Source organism: Dama dama, chromosome 20 (assembly GCF_033118175.1).
Source record: "Dama dama isolate Ldn47 chromosome 20, ASM3311817v1, whole genome shotgun sequence".
Lineage (NCBI taxonomy): Eukaryota > Metazoa > Chordata > Mammalia > Artiodactyla > Cervidae > Dama > Dama dama.
This window is the reverse complement of record NC_083700.1, coordinates 35,339,089-35,358,653: the sequence shown is the minus strand read 5'-3', so window position 1 is coordinate 35,358,653 and position 19,565 is coordinate 35,339,089. Positions and strand designations below refer to the sequence as shown.

General features: G+C 41.8%; 1 protein-coding gene across 1 annotated transcript in view; it reads left to right on the top strand.

Moving 5' to 3' along the window:
• Positions 1 to 754: 754 nt before the first annotated feature.
• Positions 755 to 19,565, top strand: part of FNDC7 (fibronectin type III domain containing 7) — a 31,363-nt gene continuing 12,552 nt past the window's right edge. The window contains exons 1-9 of the mRNA XM_061119968.1: positions 755 to 854; positions 2,120 to 2,384; positions 2,895 to 2,913; positions 7,022 to 7,276; positions 8,267 to 8,527; positions 12,468 to 12,725; positions 13,335 to 13,589; positions 15,080 to 15,337; positions 15,889 to 16,143. Of these exons, the coding sequence (XP_060975951.1) occupies positions 2,322 to 2,384; positions 2,895 to 2,913; positions 7,022 to 7,276; positions 8,267 to 8,527; positions 12,468 to 12,725; positions 13,335 to 13,589; positions 15,080 to 15,337; positions 15,889 to 16,143 (1,624 nt within the window). The 5' untranslated portion in view covers positions 755 to 854; positions 2,120 to 2,321. The remainder of the gene's footprint in view (positions 855 to 2,119; positions 2,385 to 2,894; positions 2,914 to 7,021; positions 7,277 to 8,266; positions 8,528 to 12,467; positions 12,726 to 13,334; positions 13,590 to 15,079; positions 15,338 to 15,888; positions 16,144 to 19,565) is intronic.

Sequence of the window (19,565 nt, the reverse complement as noted above, 5' to 3'; positions counted from 1 at the left end):
TTGCAGGAACTTCCCTGACCAGGGCTTGAACCCTAGCCATGGCAGTGAAAGCTGGAATCCTAACCACTAGGCCACCAGGGATCTCCCTACGGACATTTTCATGTGCTTATTTTTCATGTATATATCTTCTTCTGTGAAATGTTTGTTCAAATCTTTTGCCTGTTTTTTATTGAGTTATTTTCTTATTACTGGGTTTTGGGAGTATATACATACACATACTCATACATACATATATATATTTTTTAAATTTTAATTAAAACATTTTTGAATGCAAGGCCTATGTAAAACATGTGATTTGCAAATATTTCCCCCTAGTCTGTGGTTTGTCTTTTCATTCTTGGAATAGTGCAGAAAGTCTTCATATTGTTGAAGTCCAATTTATCAAATTTTTGCAATGGATCATGCTTTGAGTATTATATCAAAGAAATCTTTATCTAACCTAATGTCACAAAGATTTTCTTCTATTTTTTTTTTAAAAGAAGTTTTATAGTTTTAGATGTTATGTTTAGGACTATACTCCATTTTGAGTTAATTTTTATATGGTGTGAGGTATGGATTAATGTTTATGTTTTTAGCATATGGTTGACCAATTTTTTCAGCATCACTTGTTTTTGGGTTTTGGTGTTTGTTTGTTTTTTTTTTTTTTCCTTTTTTTTGGCTGCACAGCTCAGTTTGGGAATCTTAGTTCCCCGACCAGGGATTGAACTCATGTCCCCTGCGGAGGAAGTGTGGAACCCTAACCACTGGTGTGTGTGTGCTTGGTCACTCAGTCATGTCTGACTCTTTGCAACCCGGTGATTGTAGTCCACCAGACTTCTCTGTCCATGGGATTCTCTAGGCAAGAATACTGGAGTGTGAGTAGCCATTCCCTTCTCCAGGGGATCTTGCCAACCCAGGGATCAAACCCAAGTTTCCTGCTTTTCAGGCGAATTTTTTACCATCTGAACCACCATAGAAGTCCCTGGACTGCCGGGGAATTCCCTCAGCATCATTTGTTGAAAAGACTCTTCCCCATTAGATTGCCTTTATACCTTTTTGAAAATCAATTGTCACATACATATTGGTCTATTTTTGAACTCTATTCTGCTCTGTTGATCTACTTATCTATCTTGATACTAATCCTTATAATTAATTTTGTCTTAATTACTATAGATTTATAATAAGTCTTGAAGTCAGAGAGGGTAAAATCAGTTCCTTTTACCCCATTTTGATTGGAAGTGGAGTCAGACTGATGAGTTTTAATCCAAGCTCTACCATTCATTTAATACTAGTATGATTTCATACAAGTCAGCTAACAATTTTTGTTACTCATTTACATCCTTGTTTATTGTTAGAGTTAATATTATAGTGCTTGGATTAAATGCTAATTATTATTAAGGGTCTGAACTAGAAAGATGGCCCTGGATCTAAAAGGTACTAGAATGTCAGGGCAGTGCTGGGATGAATGAATTTAATGTGCTCATCAAGGACCTCCCATTGTCTTTCTCAGTGCAGGGACATGCTCCTGTCCTTTCTTTTTCTATCTGTCTCTCTCTCTCTTTTTTAACACATGTAATTGATGTATAACACCGTCAAGTTTGAGACATAAGTTTGAAGTGTACAAGTGTTAGGCTGATACATTTACATATTGTATGATTACTGCAGTAGCATTATCTAATGCCTCTATCACATCACATAAGTATCTCTTTTTTGTGTTGGGAAGAGTTAAAATCTGGTCTTTAGCAACTTTGAGATTTATAAATATTATATCATTAACTATTAATATATTCACTATGTTGCATGTTAAATCCCCAAAATATATTTTTCTACTAGTTTTTAGTTTGTACCCATAAACAACATCTCCCCAGTCCCCCCAGCACCAGGCAACAGCAGAACTGATCACTTTGCATTGAAACAACAGAAAGAATAACAAATAAAGATGACAAAGAAGAAATTAAAACTGGTCAGAATCCCCAAGTTTAAAATAGTTATTCCACTATGTCAATAATTTCTATACAGCTTTGTTAAATTTTTATTTAGAAAAAAATTTTAACAGAAAAGGAGAGCATTCTACACCCAGGTTACAGTAGCCTTTTGGCCCGCTTGGCATGGCTTACTTCCACTCTCTTCTTTTTTTCAGCCTTTGCAATACCTGTACCTGCCAGTCTCCAAGTGCCCCTAGTTACAGGTCAGCTCCACGCAGAAGGGGAGGAGCTACTTCCCAGGGTCTGTGTCCAGCATTGCAGCCCCACATCCCAGCAACCAAAAGTGCTGCCCACCTGGAGACCAAGAAGGACCTTGCCCACTGTGTTGAGTGCCATGTGAGTGCTCAGTCCAACAGGATGGCTGGTGCACCGGTGAAATTTTTGTCTGTGGTTGGATTCAGTCTTATCTGCCTTAAAATGGTGAGTTCACCATTCTGACCTACCTGCAACTATTTAGGGGGGAGAAAAAGATACATTCAATGTCTTTCTCTTTTTTTAAAGGCTTTGGGGGTGGAGAGATAGAAATCAAAATACTTTGGGACCATACCAAGATTGTATATGTTTGTGTGTTTGAAATTTAATGCAATTTACTAGTGAAAGGAGACAAGAATATCATTATGTTTTAAGGACAAAGGTTTCTAAAAAATCTGTCAGCAGTTACTGAATTAGTCACTAGGTAGATTCAGAAAGAAAAATGAAATAGTAATACGATCTGCCTCCAGCCTCTCAATTCTGTTTAGGATTGCTTTCTGGTAGATTTTAGTGTTGGGAAATGGTTTGTGCAAATCGCTACTGTGTGTGGATTGGAAGATTGCTCACGTTATGTATAAACATGTTGTTCTAAGTGTGTTACTGCTTTGATTTAGGTTTTATATTTCCTCAAATGGTGTTTTTCTTTACAGTTCTAACTTTCTAAACTTTTCTTTTCAGGTTGCTTCAACAAAAACAGGTAACATTCCCTGAAATGCAAGTTTACCCTACCCATATTTCATTTTCATTTCCACTGTTAATTCTTATACTACCCTAAAATAGAAAGGCTATACCAAGAAAAATATTCAACATTTTTTGAGTACTCACATTGTGAGTGTAACTGGTAAGACAAATATATCGATCAAACTTTAAAGATACATCCTCATAAGATACTCATCTTGAGTTGTATAGAGTCATGCAGTCATAGATTTTTCTCAGACATAGTTACCCATTAGTAAAATATTGCAATGATTATCATTCCAGTCAAAGAAACAAAATTATAGTGAAGAGCCTAATTTATGTAAGTTTTCTTATTTGTCTTCTAAGGAATTAGAGGAGAGAGCTAGAAACAGTTTTGATCAAAATTTCAAGATTCTCTACTTTAATAAAAAAGATTTTATACCTCTAATATTGCATCCATAAAATATAGACAATGATAACCCAGAGCTAGAAAAAGTCTTTCTTTTAGAAGATGTTATCACCATTTTTCTTGAATAAATGACTGAAGGCAAGGATTATTTCTCTACAGGCTTCTCCTGGCTCATATATTTTAGAAATTTAAGTCCCTAGAATGGAAATTTATGTTCAGAGATTTATAATAACAATTATATCACAAACTCTCTCAGCAATTCAGTACAAGTAAGAACAGTTTTTATTTATTATTATGTTCGTTCCACAGAAAAGGAAATGTAAATAAAGCAATTAAAATGTGCGATAGAGATTTATGACTGAGCCATAAAAATCTGTGCTTATAAAATAGGTTTTTAAAAATTACTATGTCACACTTTATTCTTACTTATTTTTAAGACACCTTCAGGGATGACTAGGAAGCTGTGAGAAGAACTATTTGGCCATATATATGAAGTAATTTTTAAAATAATAAGTGGCCTTTAAATGGATGAAACCTAGCTCTGCTGTCTCTTAGAGGGTCCCAGAACACCCAAACATGCTGAGCCCTCAAAATGGGCCCCTTTTCGATCCCACTACCCACACTATTTGAGAGAAGGAATGGGACAGACTGAGATACTGATGATGCTGTCTATTGATTCATCCTATCTTTTCAACAGATGCAAAGTGTTTTATTGACACTGCATAGGAGGTTTCATTTGGTGTGTGTGTATTTTGATTTTCTCTGGGCTCTTGGCATCAGCTACTTATCTGTGTCTGATCACTGGGGCCAGCTGGGATAATTTAGATCTCTGAGTTGGTAGAATGCACAGATGCTGAGACTCAAAGGGTTTCACTTTTGGTTGATTGCAAATCTAGGGAATAAATTTTTCTCTTTCATCAATGCAGTAAGTGGGACAAATATAGAACTAAGGAAGAGTGAAGAACCACTGCTAATTTATGGAGACTTACACGTCCTACTCAATCTCATATCTTTTAAGGGAAACATAGTACAGTGGTGTTGATCTTTTTTCGTTGCCATTACTGGTCAGATGCTGCTCTAGATGCCATGTGTAAACAGGCATTCTGTCTCTCCAGCCTGTGCCTACCCCAGACCCTCCAGAATCCCACCTCCTCTGGTAGCAACCCCCACCCCCATGACAGTACCATGAGGCCTGGCTTTTCCAAACCCAAAATTTGCTAGCCCTGGTTCACACACACATGCGCGCACATGCACACACACACACACACACACACACACACACACTAACCCTTCCTGCCTTCCAGTGTGCCCTTACATTAACTATTTCACTTAATCTTTACAATCTTAAGATGCAGATATTTTACATTTCAAAGTAAACTCAAAGATGTAGGAATTATTAGTATTCTGTATATTCAAGACAGAAAACTGAAGCTAGAAGAGGTGAAATCACTTGTACATGTTGATGCACATGTGGTCAGTCGCTTCAGTCATGTCCAGCTCTTTGCAGCCCTGTGAACTGCAGCCCGCCAGGCTCCTCCGTCCTTGGGATTCTCCAGGCAAGAATGCTGGAGTGGGCTGCCATGCTCTTCTCCAGTACACGTTCACAGACAGAAGCAAGTGGCAGAGCCAAGGCTCAAACCTAGCATTCTGGACTCTAAATCCTCTTCTATTTTCTTGCCATGAAACTCTGTTTCATCCTGCTGCTACTGGCTTTATGAACTACTATGCTGGGCAACTGTGCCCCGCCCAGATTAATTCAGGAGGACAGAGTTTGTGGAGTCCTCAGGCTTCTTGACATGCCTGTGGGAGATAGTCTGGGTCACGCCAGCCTTTTAGATGCCTTTCGAATGCACCACTCCATGAAGGCACTGTCACAGCAATGTCTAGTTCGGTTGTCAGCTGTCCAGGAAATCAGTCCATTGCAATGAGCAGGACTGGCTAACGGGACATAAGATGAATAATGGGATCACAGGAAGAAGCAGAGGTTGAGAGATACCACAAGTCAGAGGAAAGAAGGCCAAGGACTAGGCAAGGACAAGTAACTGGGGTGCAGAAAAGGGATGAGTGTGTAGGAGGAATGAATGTGAGACCCCTGTGGGGGCTTTCTATCCTGCAGGGGGGGTGGGGACATAGGCGCTTCCTGCAGAGTCAGCTTCTGCTGGCAAATGGCTAAGATGAACCCCTGAAACTTTTCCCCAGGATATATAAGCCATCAGAGTTTTCTTTTGATGGTGAAGGAGACAGTCCTGGGTGATGTTCAAGGAATGTCTGGCCAGTGCACAGTGGACTCTTTGTCCATTCTTGCAGCATGGTTATTTCTGAGATGCTGCCAAAGCCAGCTCTCTTGGCCATGGGGACAGAAAGAGAAGGTTGTCTGTGTCATGCACAAGGCGATTTGGCAGGTGGGGGTCTGCTGGAGGGAGTTGATACTGGCAAATCACACATTCACACTGTATTTACTCCTTCTCCTCTTTGTCCTTCTCCTCTTTGCCCTAGAGTTTTGTTTTGCCCTTTAGTTTTGAATTTGGCATACAGTGATCTTACCCAGCAAATGCAGTGTTGTTGCTGTTTAGTTGCTAAGTTGTGTTGGATTCTTTTGCGCCCCCATGGACGGTAGCCTGCCAGGCTCCTCGGTCCATAGGATTTCCCAGGCAAGAATACTGAAGTGGGTTGCCATTTCCTTCTCCAGGGGATTTTCCTGGATCAGGGATCGAATCTGCATCTCCTGCATTGGCAAGCAGATTCTTTACCAGTGAGACACCAGGGAAGCCCACAATTGCATTTCATTAAACGTAAAACCCAGCAATTTTGGTTTGACCTTTTCTTCCACTTGGACCTCCTACACCTAGAGCATTTTTGTGTCCATGGAGTTTTGCAGAGTAGGCAATCTGATTGCCATGTTGTATCTTCTACCCCATTCCCAAAGAATAGGAATGCCTAGTGTAAACTCATGACATAAGCATTCATTGCTTCCTGGCAAACCATGGCCAGGTCCAGGTGGGGAGGGACCACAGCAACTCATTCTTATTCTGGGGCAGATATTTTGATAGAGAAGGAGAGAATAAAGTTTAATTTTAAATATTTTATATAGAAGAATCTGAAAATTGTTACACTCTGATAATATTAAAACAGTACAATGGAGCAATTGTGAAACAACTCAATTCTCCCTTGTTTTCCATTAGATGAAATACCTCTTGGGAAGTGTGCAAAGTGCATGAATGGAAATCACAGCTACGGCAGGGATGGGGGATGGAGGTGGACCATCACTGGAGGCAGTAGAGCACAGTTGTGGGGCAGGGAGGCAAGATTAGGGACAAAGCAGGCTGGGGATTCACAAGATGCCAAGTTGGAGCAGAATCCTCCAGAGTGAAGTCCCTCCATTACTCTCTCCCTTCCCTCAGAGTTCTTCCTCAAAAATATTCCCCATTCTTACTCAACTGTTTTAAAAGTACAAAATGAGGCAACTGGAAAAAACCTCTTTGAAATTCCATTTCTGAATGGGAACTTTGAGCTTTCTGACTCTCTTCTGAAAAGTAGTAGCTTTGCCCTTTTTTTTTTAATCTATCTTTCTTTTTTTTTTTTTTTCTTGATCAGGAAAATAAGGGCACAGTTTATATCTGAAGGATGGCATGAGAATGACAGTTTGAAGAGTAAAATGATGAAAGAAGTAATCCTTATAGGTACTCTACCTAATGTACATCTTCAAATTTTCTTTTAGTTCCCGAAATACCCACTATTGATCAGGCTTATTCAAAAATCAGCAACAGTATCACTGTGGAATGGGCTACAGTGCCAGGAGCCACCAGTTACCTCCTCACGGCCAAGGACGGGAACACTGTCATTGAGACCATGGTGGCCAATTCCCCAGGCACTGTGACTGGCCTGAAAGCTGCAACCTTGTACCAGATCACCATCAGATCCATCAGTCCTGCGGGGAGAAGCCAGGCATCACCTCCAAAACAGGCAAAGACAGGTAGCTGGATGCTCATCCTCTACTGAGCAATTGCTTGTGACCTGAATCAATGGTACTGAGGCTGCAAATGTATGATGTAATTCTTTGTCTTGTGAGCGCTGATGATTCAGGGCCCAGAAGTGAAAGCCACCAAGTGACTTTTTTTTTTTTTTTTTTTGAAATTCAAATAACTGTGGAGGAGGTGGTATTTAAATTCCAGATGCTTTGGAAAAGAAAACCCATTTGGGGACATTGTTAAAAGCATCCCTGCTTTAAAATCTCTGAAAAAGAGATTTCTGTTTTTAACCTCGGTTATCTATGAAGACCATGGGGTATGATGAACACATAGGAGTGATTTTGCTGCTCTTTGACTTATTGGAAATAAAACCAGTTTGAGTTTGTCATCAGCATGACTTAAATTGGTTTGATGAAGTTATACCTTGGCATACTTCTAAAAGGTTGTGTGCACATTAAAATAGTACAAATTATCATTTCTCTTATTAATTTATTTCATGATTAAGAGGTTTTATCTAATTCCTTACCAACTTCCAGTTGAAGGTATGCCTAACATTAGAATTTGTGTTCCCCATTCCTCTGCTGTGTGTGTCACTTCAGTCATGTCTGACTCTTTGAGACCCTGTGGACTGTATGTAGCCTGCCAGGATCCTCTGTCCATGGGATTCTCCACACAAGAGTACTGGAGTGGGTTGCCATGTCCTCCTCCAGGAGATCTCTCCCACCCAGGGATTGAACCTACGTCTCTTATGTCTCCTGCATTGGCAGGCAGGTTCTCTACCACTAGCGCCACCTGCCACTCTGAGTCATCTGCTGAGTCATCCGTAATTAACACACATTTAAATAACAGTTATAACAACTCTGACATGAATCCTATTGCAAAGCAAATACTTTTTTCATAATATGGATAATCAAGCTCAAATTTCCTATTCCTAAATTTGAATTATCCTTGATGGCTCTTTCGTAATGCAAGTGCACATGTTTTTGTCTTTGCAGTGCTGGCAGCACCTATTCTACAAGTAAGCTCTCCAAGTTCAGACTCTATTCTTGTGCAGTGGGAAGCTGTATATATGGCCATTGGATTCTCTGTGTCCATTATGCAAGCTAATGGTTTGGGTAGAATATGGAAAGAGAATACCACCAACACCTCCTTGACATTCACCAGTTTAGCCGCAGGGACTCTCTACACCATAAAGGCCTATGCGTGGAATGCCAATGGAACCCCTGGGGATGACTCCACCTGCAATCAGAGAACAAGTAAGGACTTCTCAGCTCAGCCCCAGTCGTTCTCCTTTTTGGTTAATGAGAAGGGCTGTGCACCGCAGCCGCTGAGAGCGGCGATAAGCACAGAGCAGCTGGCAGCAGATATTTAAACTTATTATGAGCTTATTTATAGTGCCTTGGCAATTCCTCCCAAGTAGTTTCAATGCTCTCTGCATGTGTAAAGAAATGCTGCTCAGAGTACACAGAGCACCGTAACCCCATGTCTACCTCACCCCACCGCCCCGTAGCTGATTCAGCATACGTGTTCAATATCACACAGCAGGAAACAATTCTTGTTAGGTTTTCCAGTTACCTCTTGTCCCTTCCTAGGTTTAGACCAAGAGTATAGACAAAAAGAATTGGGCCAAACAAGGATTTATTCAGCAGACATTTAATGAGTGTGTCCAAATTTTGAGGTGGTATTACCCTAGAGACATAGCAGCAAGCAAAATAAACTTCCTGTTATGATGAGAATTTTAAGCTTCCTGCTGTGGTGAGAACTGATATTTCAGACATATTTCCCAAAGCCCTCACCGTAGGCCTGAGGCCAACACGGGGCTTCCCACTAACTCTCCTCCAGCTGTCGGCCGAGAAGCTGAAGCACGGTGTGTGTTCTCACCATCTCTATCCCAGGGAGACCCAACCAGGGCCTCCTACTGCATGATAACTGGGAGCCCAAACTGAGCTGCGGCTATGAGCCCAAAGAATAAGAGGGAGAGAGAGGGAAGGGGGGAGATTTTTCCTTCTCTTGAGGCAGAGTGAGCCATCCTCTGACAATAAAGCCTGTTGTTGAGTCTCCAAGTCATGTCTGACTTTTGCAACCTCGTGAACTGTAGCCCATCCAATCTCCTCTGTCCATGGGACTTCCCAGGCAAGAATACTGGAGTGAGTTGCCGTTTCCTCCTCTAGGGGATCTTCCCGACCCAGGGATTGAACCCTCATTTCCTGCATTGACAGATGGATTCTTTATCACTGAGCCACCAGGGAAGTCCACAATGAAGCCTAATAGATGACAGACTCACCAATCAGATTAATTCTTTCATCTCCTGAGGATGTCCAAGGAAAAGGCGGAAAGAAAACAGAAATGTCCTCTCCAACAGTGCCTAAGTTTGGGAGGCAGTGAAAGTTGCCTTGTCTATGAGCCAAGGCTGAAATATAGGGGGAAGAGAAGGGTTTGCCTTTTATAATACTTCTCTAGGGAGAAATTATAATAAGGTGGCCCTCAGGTGATTCACGATGGGCCTGGTGAGTTAGGATGTCTATGATAAACCAGTCTCCCTGGGCCTCTTCCAAGGCATTTGCTCATTCTTTCCTTCCACAGACATTTATTGAGGGCCTACTATATGCTGGGCATCATTAGCTGATGAGCATACAAAATCAAATAAGGCATGATTTCTACACCTGAAGAATTGATTGTGTCCCAGGAGGGGCCAATGTGTAAATCAATGGTTACATTTCTGGGTAACAGGTTCTTTGATGGAAAGATGCACAGGCACAGAGGAGCTTCCCTGGTTGGCTCAGATAGTAAAGAATCTGCCTGCAATGCAGAAGACCTGGGTTCGACCCCTGGGTTGGGAAGATTCCCTGGAGAAGGGAATGACAACCCACTCCAGTATTCTTGCCTGGAAAATTCCACGGACAGAGGTGCTTGGTGGGCTATCGTCCATGGGGTCGCAGAGAGTCGGACATGACTGAGTGACTAACACTAACTATCTAACAGGCACAGGGTGGCTCAGGGGAGCATCTACATCAGGCTGGGGAACAGGAAGAGCCATCTCCTGCAGATGACTGGTCTCTTAAAGCCTTCCTCTTCACTTGTTTCCCTATGTTTTGAAAAGTTTTAGAGACCTTAGACTTAGACTCTGTATTAGTTTGCTAGGGCTGCCACAACAAAGTACCACAAACTAGGTGATACAGAAGTTTATTATCTCATGGCTCTGGAGGGCATAGGAGCCTGAAAGCAAGAAATTGGCAGGATTGGTTCCTTCTGAGAACTGTGAGAGAATGGTATATCCAGGCCCTTCTCCTTGGCTTGTAGATGGTTGTCTTCATGTTCACATGGCATTCTCCCTGTATGTGTATGTCTGTGTCCAAATTTTATCTTTTAAAAAAAATTATTTATTTATTTATTTTTGCTTGCTCTGGGTCTTTGTTGCTTCATGCAGGCTTTTTTTAGTTGTGGCAAGTGGGGGCTACTGTTTGTTGCAGTGTGTGGGCTCTCTTTCTCATTGCACTGCCTTCTCTTATTGCGGAGCACGGGCTCTAGAGCGCAGGTCCCAGTAGTTGTGGTACTCAGGCTTAGTTGCCCCACAGCATGTGGAGTCTTCCCAGTCCAGAGACCAAACCTGTTTCCCCTCACATTGGCAGGTGGACTCTCAACCACTGGACCACCAGGGGCATCCCAAAATTTCTCTTATAAGGTTATCAGTCATATTGGGTTAGGATCAACCTAATGATCTCAACTGATTACATTTGCTAGGACCTTATTTCCAAATGAGATCACATTCTGGAGTACTAGGGGTGAAGACTTTGATAGATGTCTTTTTGGTGCTTCTCATGCCCCATGTGGGAAAATCAGATTGTCCTGAAATACTGCAGATAACCACTACCAGCCTTGGGCCCAGCATTACCCCAGAGGAGAGCTGCCTCTGCAGATGAGCTGACCATATAGCAGAAGAAGGGGCCTGTCAAGACGGCCTACAGGAGAAACATGGCTCGTGTCTGCCTTGCAGAGGACAAGTTGAGTCCCAGTTTCCTCACACAGAGCCTTTCCTGTTTAATCCCACATCCCCCACCCCACCATATGTGTCTGAAGGGTGCTAGTCTCTGCACATAAGCTGTTCTCTAAGGTTTGTGGATGACATGGTTGGATGGCATCACCAACTCAATGGACATGAGTCTGAGTAAACTCCGGGAGTTGGTGATGGATAGGGAGGCCTGGCATGCTGCAGTCCATGGGGTCATAAAGAGTTGGGCATGACTGAGCAACTGAACTGAACTGAAGGTTTGTGAGGTGGGCCTTATTATAGCACAGATTCCAGAGAACTGAGGCCAACTTTTCTCTTTCCCGGCCCAGGAGAGCACTCCTCAAGCTTTTTGAAGAGGACAACGCTGAGGAAAGGAAGGCCTACTTTTAAGCATAGAGGAAATTGTTTTGGAGACAATAAAAAACTTCCTTCCTGTGTGGCCATCACACTTTACACTTTCCTTCCTTCCCTTTGGTTTAGAATGAATGGAAGTCTGCTCTTCTTTTAACAACAGGGACCTAAAAGCTCTTAAATGTCTTAGCATGTATCAAAAGTAAAGAAGAAATGCTGCTGAAGCTAATCTAACTTTATCAATCTATAATAGAATACTTTATCTACCTCTTAATGACATACCCACTTGGCTCTCCTAGCCCGTCGTATTTATAATTTCATTTAATTACTTCAATCACTTATCAGATTGTATGTTCACTCATTCACATATTCAAAATATGTTGATTGAGACTTCCCTGGTGGTCCAGTGGCTAAGACTCCATGTTCCCAATGCAGGGGGGCTAGGTTCGATCCCTGGTCAGGGAACTAGATCCCACACGCCACAGCTAAGACCTGGCATAGCCAAATAAATTAATTGAAAAAAAAACTCAAAATATGTTCATTCAGCACTTATATGTGCTAGGGACTGATATTAGATCAATTTTGCACATTAAAAAAATAAATAACAAGAAGATTAAATAACCTGGCAAAGTCATAGCTAGTTACGAGTTTGCATAGTTAATGGTGGATGTATTACCAGTTCTCCGGTACCATGAATCCCAGTTTTATGCTTTGTACACTTGCAATTATCCTGTTAATGGAGTATTTCATCCTCCAAGCTCCACATATTGCTAGGCCAAATCTTACTTTGGTTCTTGAGTCTACTGCAAAGTATCAATTGTTTCTCAAAAATGCAGGTCCAGGTACTCCTGCCAACATTCAAGTCTCTTTTGATAGTGGTGCTCTGAAGGCATCTGTTTCATGGGCACCGACAGAAGGAGCTTTCAACTATACTGTGATGGCTTTGAGTGACTCTTCCAGGCTGAGCTGCAGTACAGCTTTCAGTTCCTGCACCATCTACCCTCTCCAGTGTGGAACCAAGTACCTGATTTCAGTTTCAGCAAGTAATGATGCCGGATCTAGCAGATCAACTTCAGCAGTGACTTTGAAAACCGGTATGTAAACAGGAGCGAGATCACTGGGGGGCTGGCAAGCCCAAGTGACTGACCTTAGGGAAACAAATAATTACAAGACAATGTTCCAGAATGCTCTAGAACAAATGAAAGCAAAAGCTTACTCTAAATGAAAGCATAGAGTTGAACATTCTGATGAGTCTGAATAATGTTGATAGTGAAACCAGATCTCATGCATTGGAAAAAGCACTTTGAAAATTAGGAGGCCTGTTTCCTCTTCCAGATCCTTCACTAATCAGTCTATTTTCTTTTGCATTTGCAAAGTTGTAAATATTCTAAGATCCAGTTTGATCACAACTCTAGCTGTGCGGCCCCTTATTTTCATCATGTTTCACAGACCTAGGCCTGGTAGGAGCTATTCTTTAAGATAAACAGGGAATATAGCTTGGAATATGTGAGTTTAGATATCCTCCCTCTTTCGTTCTTATCAAAGAGATAAAGACATGCATATGTGGAAGTCTACACTTCAGTTTAGAAATATTTGTGTGTTTTGAGAATGTGAACTAACATTTAGTGAACAGCTACTATGCAAAGCTGCAAAGAAAATCTCTTGCAGTACTCTCACACTCTCTTTTATTTTTCATTTCCCAGTTGCTTGTGCCCCCGGAAAAGTGGCAATCCAAGAAGATCCTCCTGGCCACCTGTCTGTAGCTTGGTCCAATGTGGATCTGGGTGATTACTATGTGGCCTTTGTGAAGAGTGATGATGGCTTGGAAGTACATTGCAACACTTCCCTCACCCAGTGCAATTTCTTATCTGAGTGTGGCTTCACTTACTTTATTAGTGTTTTTGCCTATAACAAGGCAGGGCAGAGTCCTTTGGGTGATGTGTTTAATTATACCACAGGTGAGTTGTGCTTGATGCTTGTAAAGGGAGTTCTGAGTTCATTAAACTCAGTAGCAGAATGGACCACCATTCCACTCCTTGACTTAGACTACTTGGGAGTCATGCTTGGTCCAAGAATGGAAAGTGAATCTCTTCTTTCACATTCTTTCCTGGGGAATTTGGACTAAGTGGACTCAACCTTAATAAGAATACAAGGTTTAGGAGTGAGCAGAAAGGAAAGATTGTTGCTATTCAAGCTTGCTCTGAAAAATTGAACCCTCCATCCAGATCTACTCATTGTTCATCCCTGTTCTGGATGCTGAAGGGGAGGCAATCCTTAGGTCTCAGAGTTCACTCTTTCTCCAAGCCCAGAAGACAGAGGTGCAATGGCAAGGATGCCACATGGTGTAGAGAGTTCTGGAGTAGGACACCTGGGCTTAAGTCCTAACTTGACCACTAACTCATTTGTAAAGTGGAAATAATGATGTCTACCTTCTTAAGTCCCTTAGTATCCACCACTGCAAAATGGGACAAATAATCAGGAGTACATGAATATGAAAGGGTCTGTGTATGTGAGAAAAGCACAGTGCAAATATTTTTATTAGCAGCTTTATTGCTGTTACTATTATTCACCTACACTAGACTTAGGCCTTCTACAGGGCGGGGATTATATCTCATTCATCTTTTCATCCTGAATGCTGATCATAGTGTGACTGGCATATGGGAGATGCTCGATTTTTAAAGAATGAATGGAGTGAGAGACTTAAAACTAACTATATGTACAAATAAGAATACAACAATACAACTATATAAATAACAATACTAGCTGGATTACATACATTTTTATCAGGATGAGGGAATCAAATAATTAATTGGTGCCTTTGGAATTTGGAGTCAGAGGCCATCAATAAGGTCTCAAGGGCCTTCCAGAAGGAGTGGTTTTGAACTGGATCTTTAAGGATGAAAGGAATGTCGGTGGAGCAAGAGCATTCCAGAGAAACCCCATATGAGTTAGGCATTTGTCACAATTTGTCCATGAGGTAATGTAGGGCTCGTCTAAAATGTACTAATGTAATGCTTCCTCCTCTCCTCCACCCCTTAGTTTTATCTAGTTTAGTGTCTGGAAAGACTGATGGGATCTAGAAGTTAGACTAAAAATGATTTTGTCAGGCAGGAGAAGGGTCCCACATTCCAGTAGAAGGGACCCAGTCTCTGAAACACAGGGAAAAGACATGCACGTTGGGTGGGGAACTAAGGAGTCAGGTGAGGCAGGGGGTGTGGGGGGCAGCTGGATGTGTCGATAGGGTAGAGCTTGTTATAACCTTGAATGTCATGCAGAGAGAAGTTGTGCTCTATGTAGTGGGTGTCAGGCCAGGGTCACAGTTGGACAGACCTGTAGGAGATTCTTACAGTGACTTCAGAGACTCCTGGGCACGGAGACGCCGGGACTCAATGCCCCTCTGACAGCCCGGCCCCTGTACTGATGTCCTTCTCTCCACTCCTGCTTCCAGCTCCCTGTTGTCCTAGTGACGTTAACCCCGTGCTGGTGTCCAGTGACAGGGCAGAGATTGTCTGGTCTCCCGTCCGAGGCGCTGAACTTTATGAAACGAAGGCTGAGGACGGGTTCAGTGTGGTTGAGTGTAACGACACTGCTCCGGCTTGCACGCTTTCTGCTCTAGAGTGTGACACCAAGTATAACATCACGGTGTATTCCTTCAGCGAAGTCCGGGGCAGCAATACGTCATGTGCTTCCCAATTCATAACCACAGGTACGGTACAGCACGGATTTTGTTCACCGATGTCTGGATGGCTCACCTCTATGTCCCTCAGGAAAGGCATTCAGCAAGTATGGTAAAATGGTTAACTGCCATTAATGACTCTTGGGAGGGACCCTGAGAGCCCCTCTTGCTAAGGAGAGGCAGAAGAGAAGGTGGAAGAGGGAAAGAGGACAGCAAGAAACAGGAAACCCTGGGGAGAGTGGAAGGCTTGGCTGGTGACTACCTCAGCCATTCACATTCTCCTAGCTTTGGGGCACCTGCCTATAGTCACACCATGAAGGTGCAAATGTTTGTCTTAATTACTTTTGCTTTTGGAGTTCAAATGGCTCCTTAACATTTTCCAGTTAGCCCAACGCTATGGGAATCTAATACCATCTGTCAATGTCAGCAAGGTTTCCACACAAAGGCTCTAGGAATTTGGCCTGAGCACAAGGTATGGTTGAAAGTAATCATCTCATTTAGGGGAGAAAATAGGTTTTAGACTAAATGTCACGTGTGATATTTCTCGACTCTATTTCAGTTCATAATCTAAAATCTCTTAGCTCCTTGCAGTCCTGAAATCAAAAACATTTCAAAGGATGACTTTTCCATGATTCATGTGCGCTGGCAATCCACTAATGATGAGGCCACTTACACGGTGACTGCCCGGGGAGAGAAAGGGTCGCACCAGTGCAGCAGCACTGGAGAGTCCTGCACCCTGGGCGGCTTGCCCTGCGGCTCACTGTTCTCGGTCACCGCCGTGGCCGAGACGCCCGCAGGACGGAGCCTGCCCAGCTACAGTGTGCCTCTGGAGACAGGTATGTGCTACACACAGTGGGATGCAGAGCAATACCAGTCAGCCAGAAAAAGGAATGAAACTGGGTCATTTGTAGAGGCGTGGATGGACCTAAAGGGTTCATACAGAGTGAAGTCAGAAAGAGAAAAGTAAATATTGTATAATATCATTTAAATGAGGAATCTAGAAAAATGGTATAGATGATCTTATTTGCAAAGCCCAGACAGAGACACAGATGTAGAGAAAAAATGTATGGATTCCAAGGGGGAAAGGGGAAATGAGTGTAAGGAATTGGGAGGTTGGGGTTGACATATACATATACATGTACGTATATATACTACTGATACTAAGTATAAAATACACAACTAATGAGAACCTACCATGTAGCTCAGGGAACTCTACTTAATGCACTGTGGGGACCTGGATGGGAAGGAAGTCCAAAACGGAGGGGTGTATGTATATGTACGGCTGATTCACTTTGCTTTACAGTAGAAACTAACATAACATTGTAAGACAACTATACTCCAATAAAAATTAATTTAAAAAAAGAAAGAAATGGGTATGTAGCAACTGCAACTTGAACCTTAAGTTCCAGTGAGGTCCTTAGGAATTGTTTTAGGACATGAACTTTATCACTCGATTTACCCTAAGTGTGATAGAAATACATTCAACTCAGAGAAGCCTTTCATAGAGCCCCAGTCTTAGAAAACTTTCAACACAGGTTCCATATAAACATCACCTGAAGGCTAATATATTCATACACCAACATCAAAGGAGGAATCCACTGACTCTGGAGAAACATTTCTTTGACTTCATATTCCCCCATGACACAATCTACCAAAGCATCTAACAAGTGACCAAACGAGCTGGCTTATTATTTATTTCTTTGGTTCAGCCCTTTCAAATCTTTCTCTAAAAAAGGCTTTCTGAGTTTCAGTTTCCTAATTGGTAGAAGAGGATAATGGTTTCATTGGGTGGTTGTGAATATTACATTTTTTATGCTGCAAAGCACTTAGCATAGTGCCTGCTCCACAGTAGGAGCTTGATAAAAGAAAGCTGTTATTACTTGATAACATTGTGTGTGAATGAAATACAGCAAATTACTTAAAGCCTTTGGGTCTTATTTTCTCTTATATATAATGATAGATGGCACTTTGGACCAGATAAGTTGAAACATAAAAGGCAGCAGAATAGAGACAATGCCAAATATGCAGGAAGGTTCCAGATATCCTATATGCTGTATAATGGATCTTTGAAGAGTTGAGAACTGTTTGTGGTACTCTTAGGTGGCTAAGAATATTTTAAGCTTTTATATAAGTTTAAAGCTTTTATATTATTATAAGCTTTTATATCAACTATGATATGTTTTATATCAAAATGCAAAAAGGCAAAATGTTGTCTGAGGAGGCCTTACAAATAGCTGAGAAAAGAAGAGAAGTGAAAGGCAAAGGAGAAAAGGAAAGATATACCCATTTAAATGCAGAGTTCCAAAGAATAGCAAGGAGAGATAAGAAAGACTTCCTCAGTGATCAATGCAAGGAAACAGAGGAAAACAATAGAATGGGAAAGACCAGAGATCTCTTCAAGAAAATTAGAGATACCAAGGGAACATTTCATGCAAAGATGGGCACAATAACAGACAGAAATGGTATGGACCTAACAGAAGTAGAAGATATTAAGAAGAGATGGCAAGAATACACAGAAGAACTGTACAAGAAAGATCTTCAAGACCCAGATAACCACGATCATGTGATCATTCACCTAGAGCCAGACATCCTGCAATGTGAAGTCAAATGAGCCTTAGGAAGCATCACTACGAACAAAGCTAGTGGAGGTGATGGAATTACAGATGCTCATAATGATGCTGTGAAAGTGCTGCACTCAATATGCCAGCAAATTTGGAAATCTCAGCAGTGGCCCCAGGACTGGAAAAGGTCAGTTTTCATTCCAATCCCAAAGAAAGGAAATGTCAAAGAATGTTCAAACTACCACACAATCACACTCATCTCACATGCTAGCAAAATAATGCTCAAAATTCTCCAAGCCAGGCTTTAACAGTACGTGAACTGAGAACTTCCTGATGTTCAAGCTGGATTTAGAAAAGGCAGAGGAGCCAGAGATCAAATTGCCAACATCCGCTGGATCATCGAAAAAATGAGAGAGTTCCAGAAAAACATCTATTTCTGCTTTATCGACTATGCTAAAGCCTTTGACTGTGTGGATCACAACAAACTGGAAAATTCTTCAAGAGACAGGAAATACCAGACTACCTGACCTGCCTCCTGAGATATCTATATGCGGGTCAAGAAGCAACAGTTAGAAACGGACATGGAACAACAGACTGGGTTCCAAATTAGAAAAGGAGTACGTCAAGGCTGTATTTTGTCATTCTGCTTACTTAGCTTATATGCGGAGTACATCATGAGAACTGCTGGACTGGATGAAGCACAATGTGGAATCAAGATTGCTGGGAGAAATATCAATTACCTTATATACGCAGATGACACCACCCTTACGGCAGAAAGCGAAGAACTAAAGAGCTTCTTGATGGAAGTGAAAGAGGAGAGTGAAAAAGTTGGCTTAAAACTCAATATTCAGAAAACTAAGATCATGGCATCTGGTCCCATCACTTCATGGCAAATAGATGGGGAAACAATGGAAACAGTGACAGACTTTATTTTGGGGGGGGGGGGGGGCTCCAAAATCACTGCAGATTGTGACTGCAGGCATGAAATTAAAAGACTCTTGTTCTTTGGAAGAAAAGCTATGACTAACCTAGATAGCATGTTAAAAAGCAGAGACATTACTTTGCTGACAAAGGTCTGTCTAGTAAAAGGTATGGTTTTTCCAGTAATCATGTATGGATGTGAGAGTTGGACTATAAAGAAAGCTGAGCGCCGAAGAATTGATGCTTTTGTACTGTGGTGTTGGAGAAGACTCTTGGGAGTCCCTTGGACTGTTAGGAAATCAAACAAGTCAATCCTAAAGGAAATCAGTCCTGAATATTCATTGGAAGGACTGATGCTGAAGCTGAAACTGCAATACTTTGGCCACCTGATGCGAAGAACTGATTCACTGGAAAAGACCCTAATGCTGGGAAAGATTGAGGGCAGGAGGAGAAGGAGACAACAGAGGATGAGATGGTTGGATGGCATCACCAACTCGATGGACATGAGTTTGAGCAAGGTCCAGGAGTTAGTGATGGACAGGGAGGCCTGGCGTGCTGCAGTCCATGGGTATGACTGAGCGACTGAACTGACTGATCAACTATGTACTATGAAATGCATGAGAAAGGCAAAACACATTTTATTGCAAATGTGATCATACATATTAGGAAAAGAGGTAAATGCAACCATTGCATTGAAATTTGCAACTGGAATCATTAAAGCTGAAGAACAACAAAGAATTTCTTTCTTATACTGAAAAAAGTTGGGGAGAACCTCA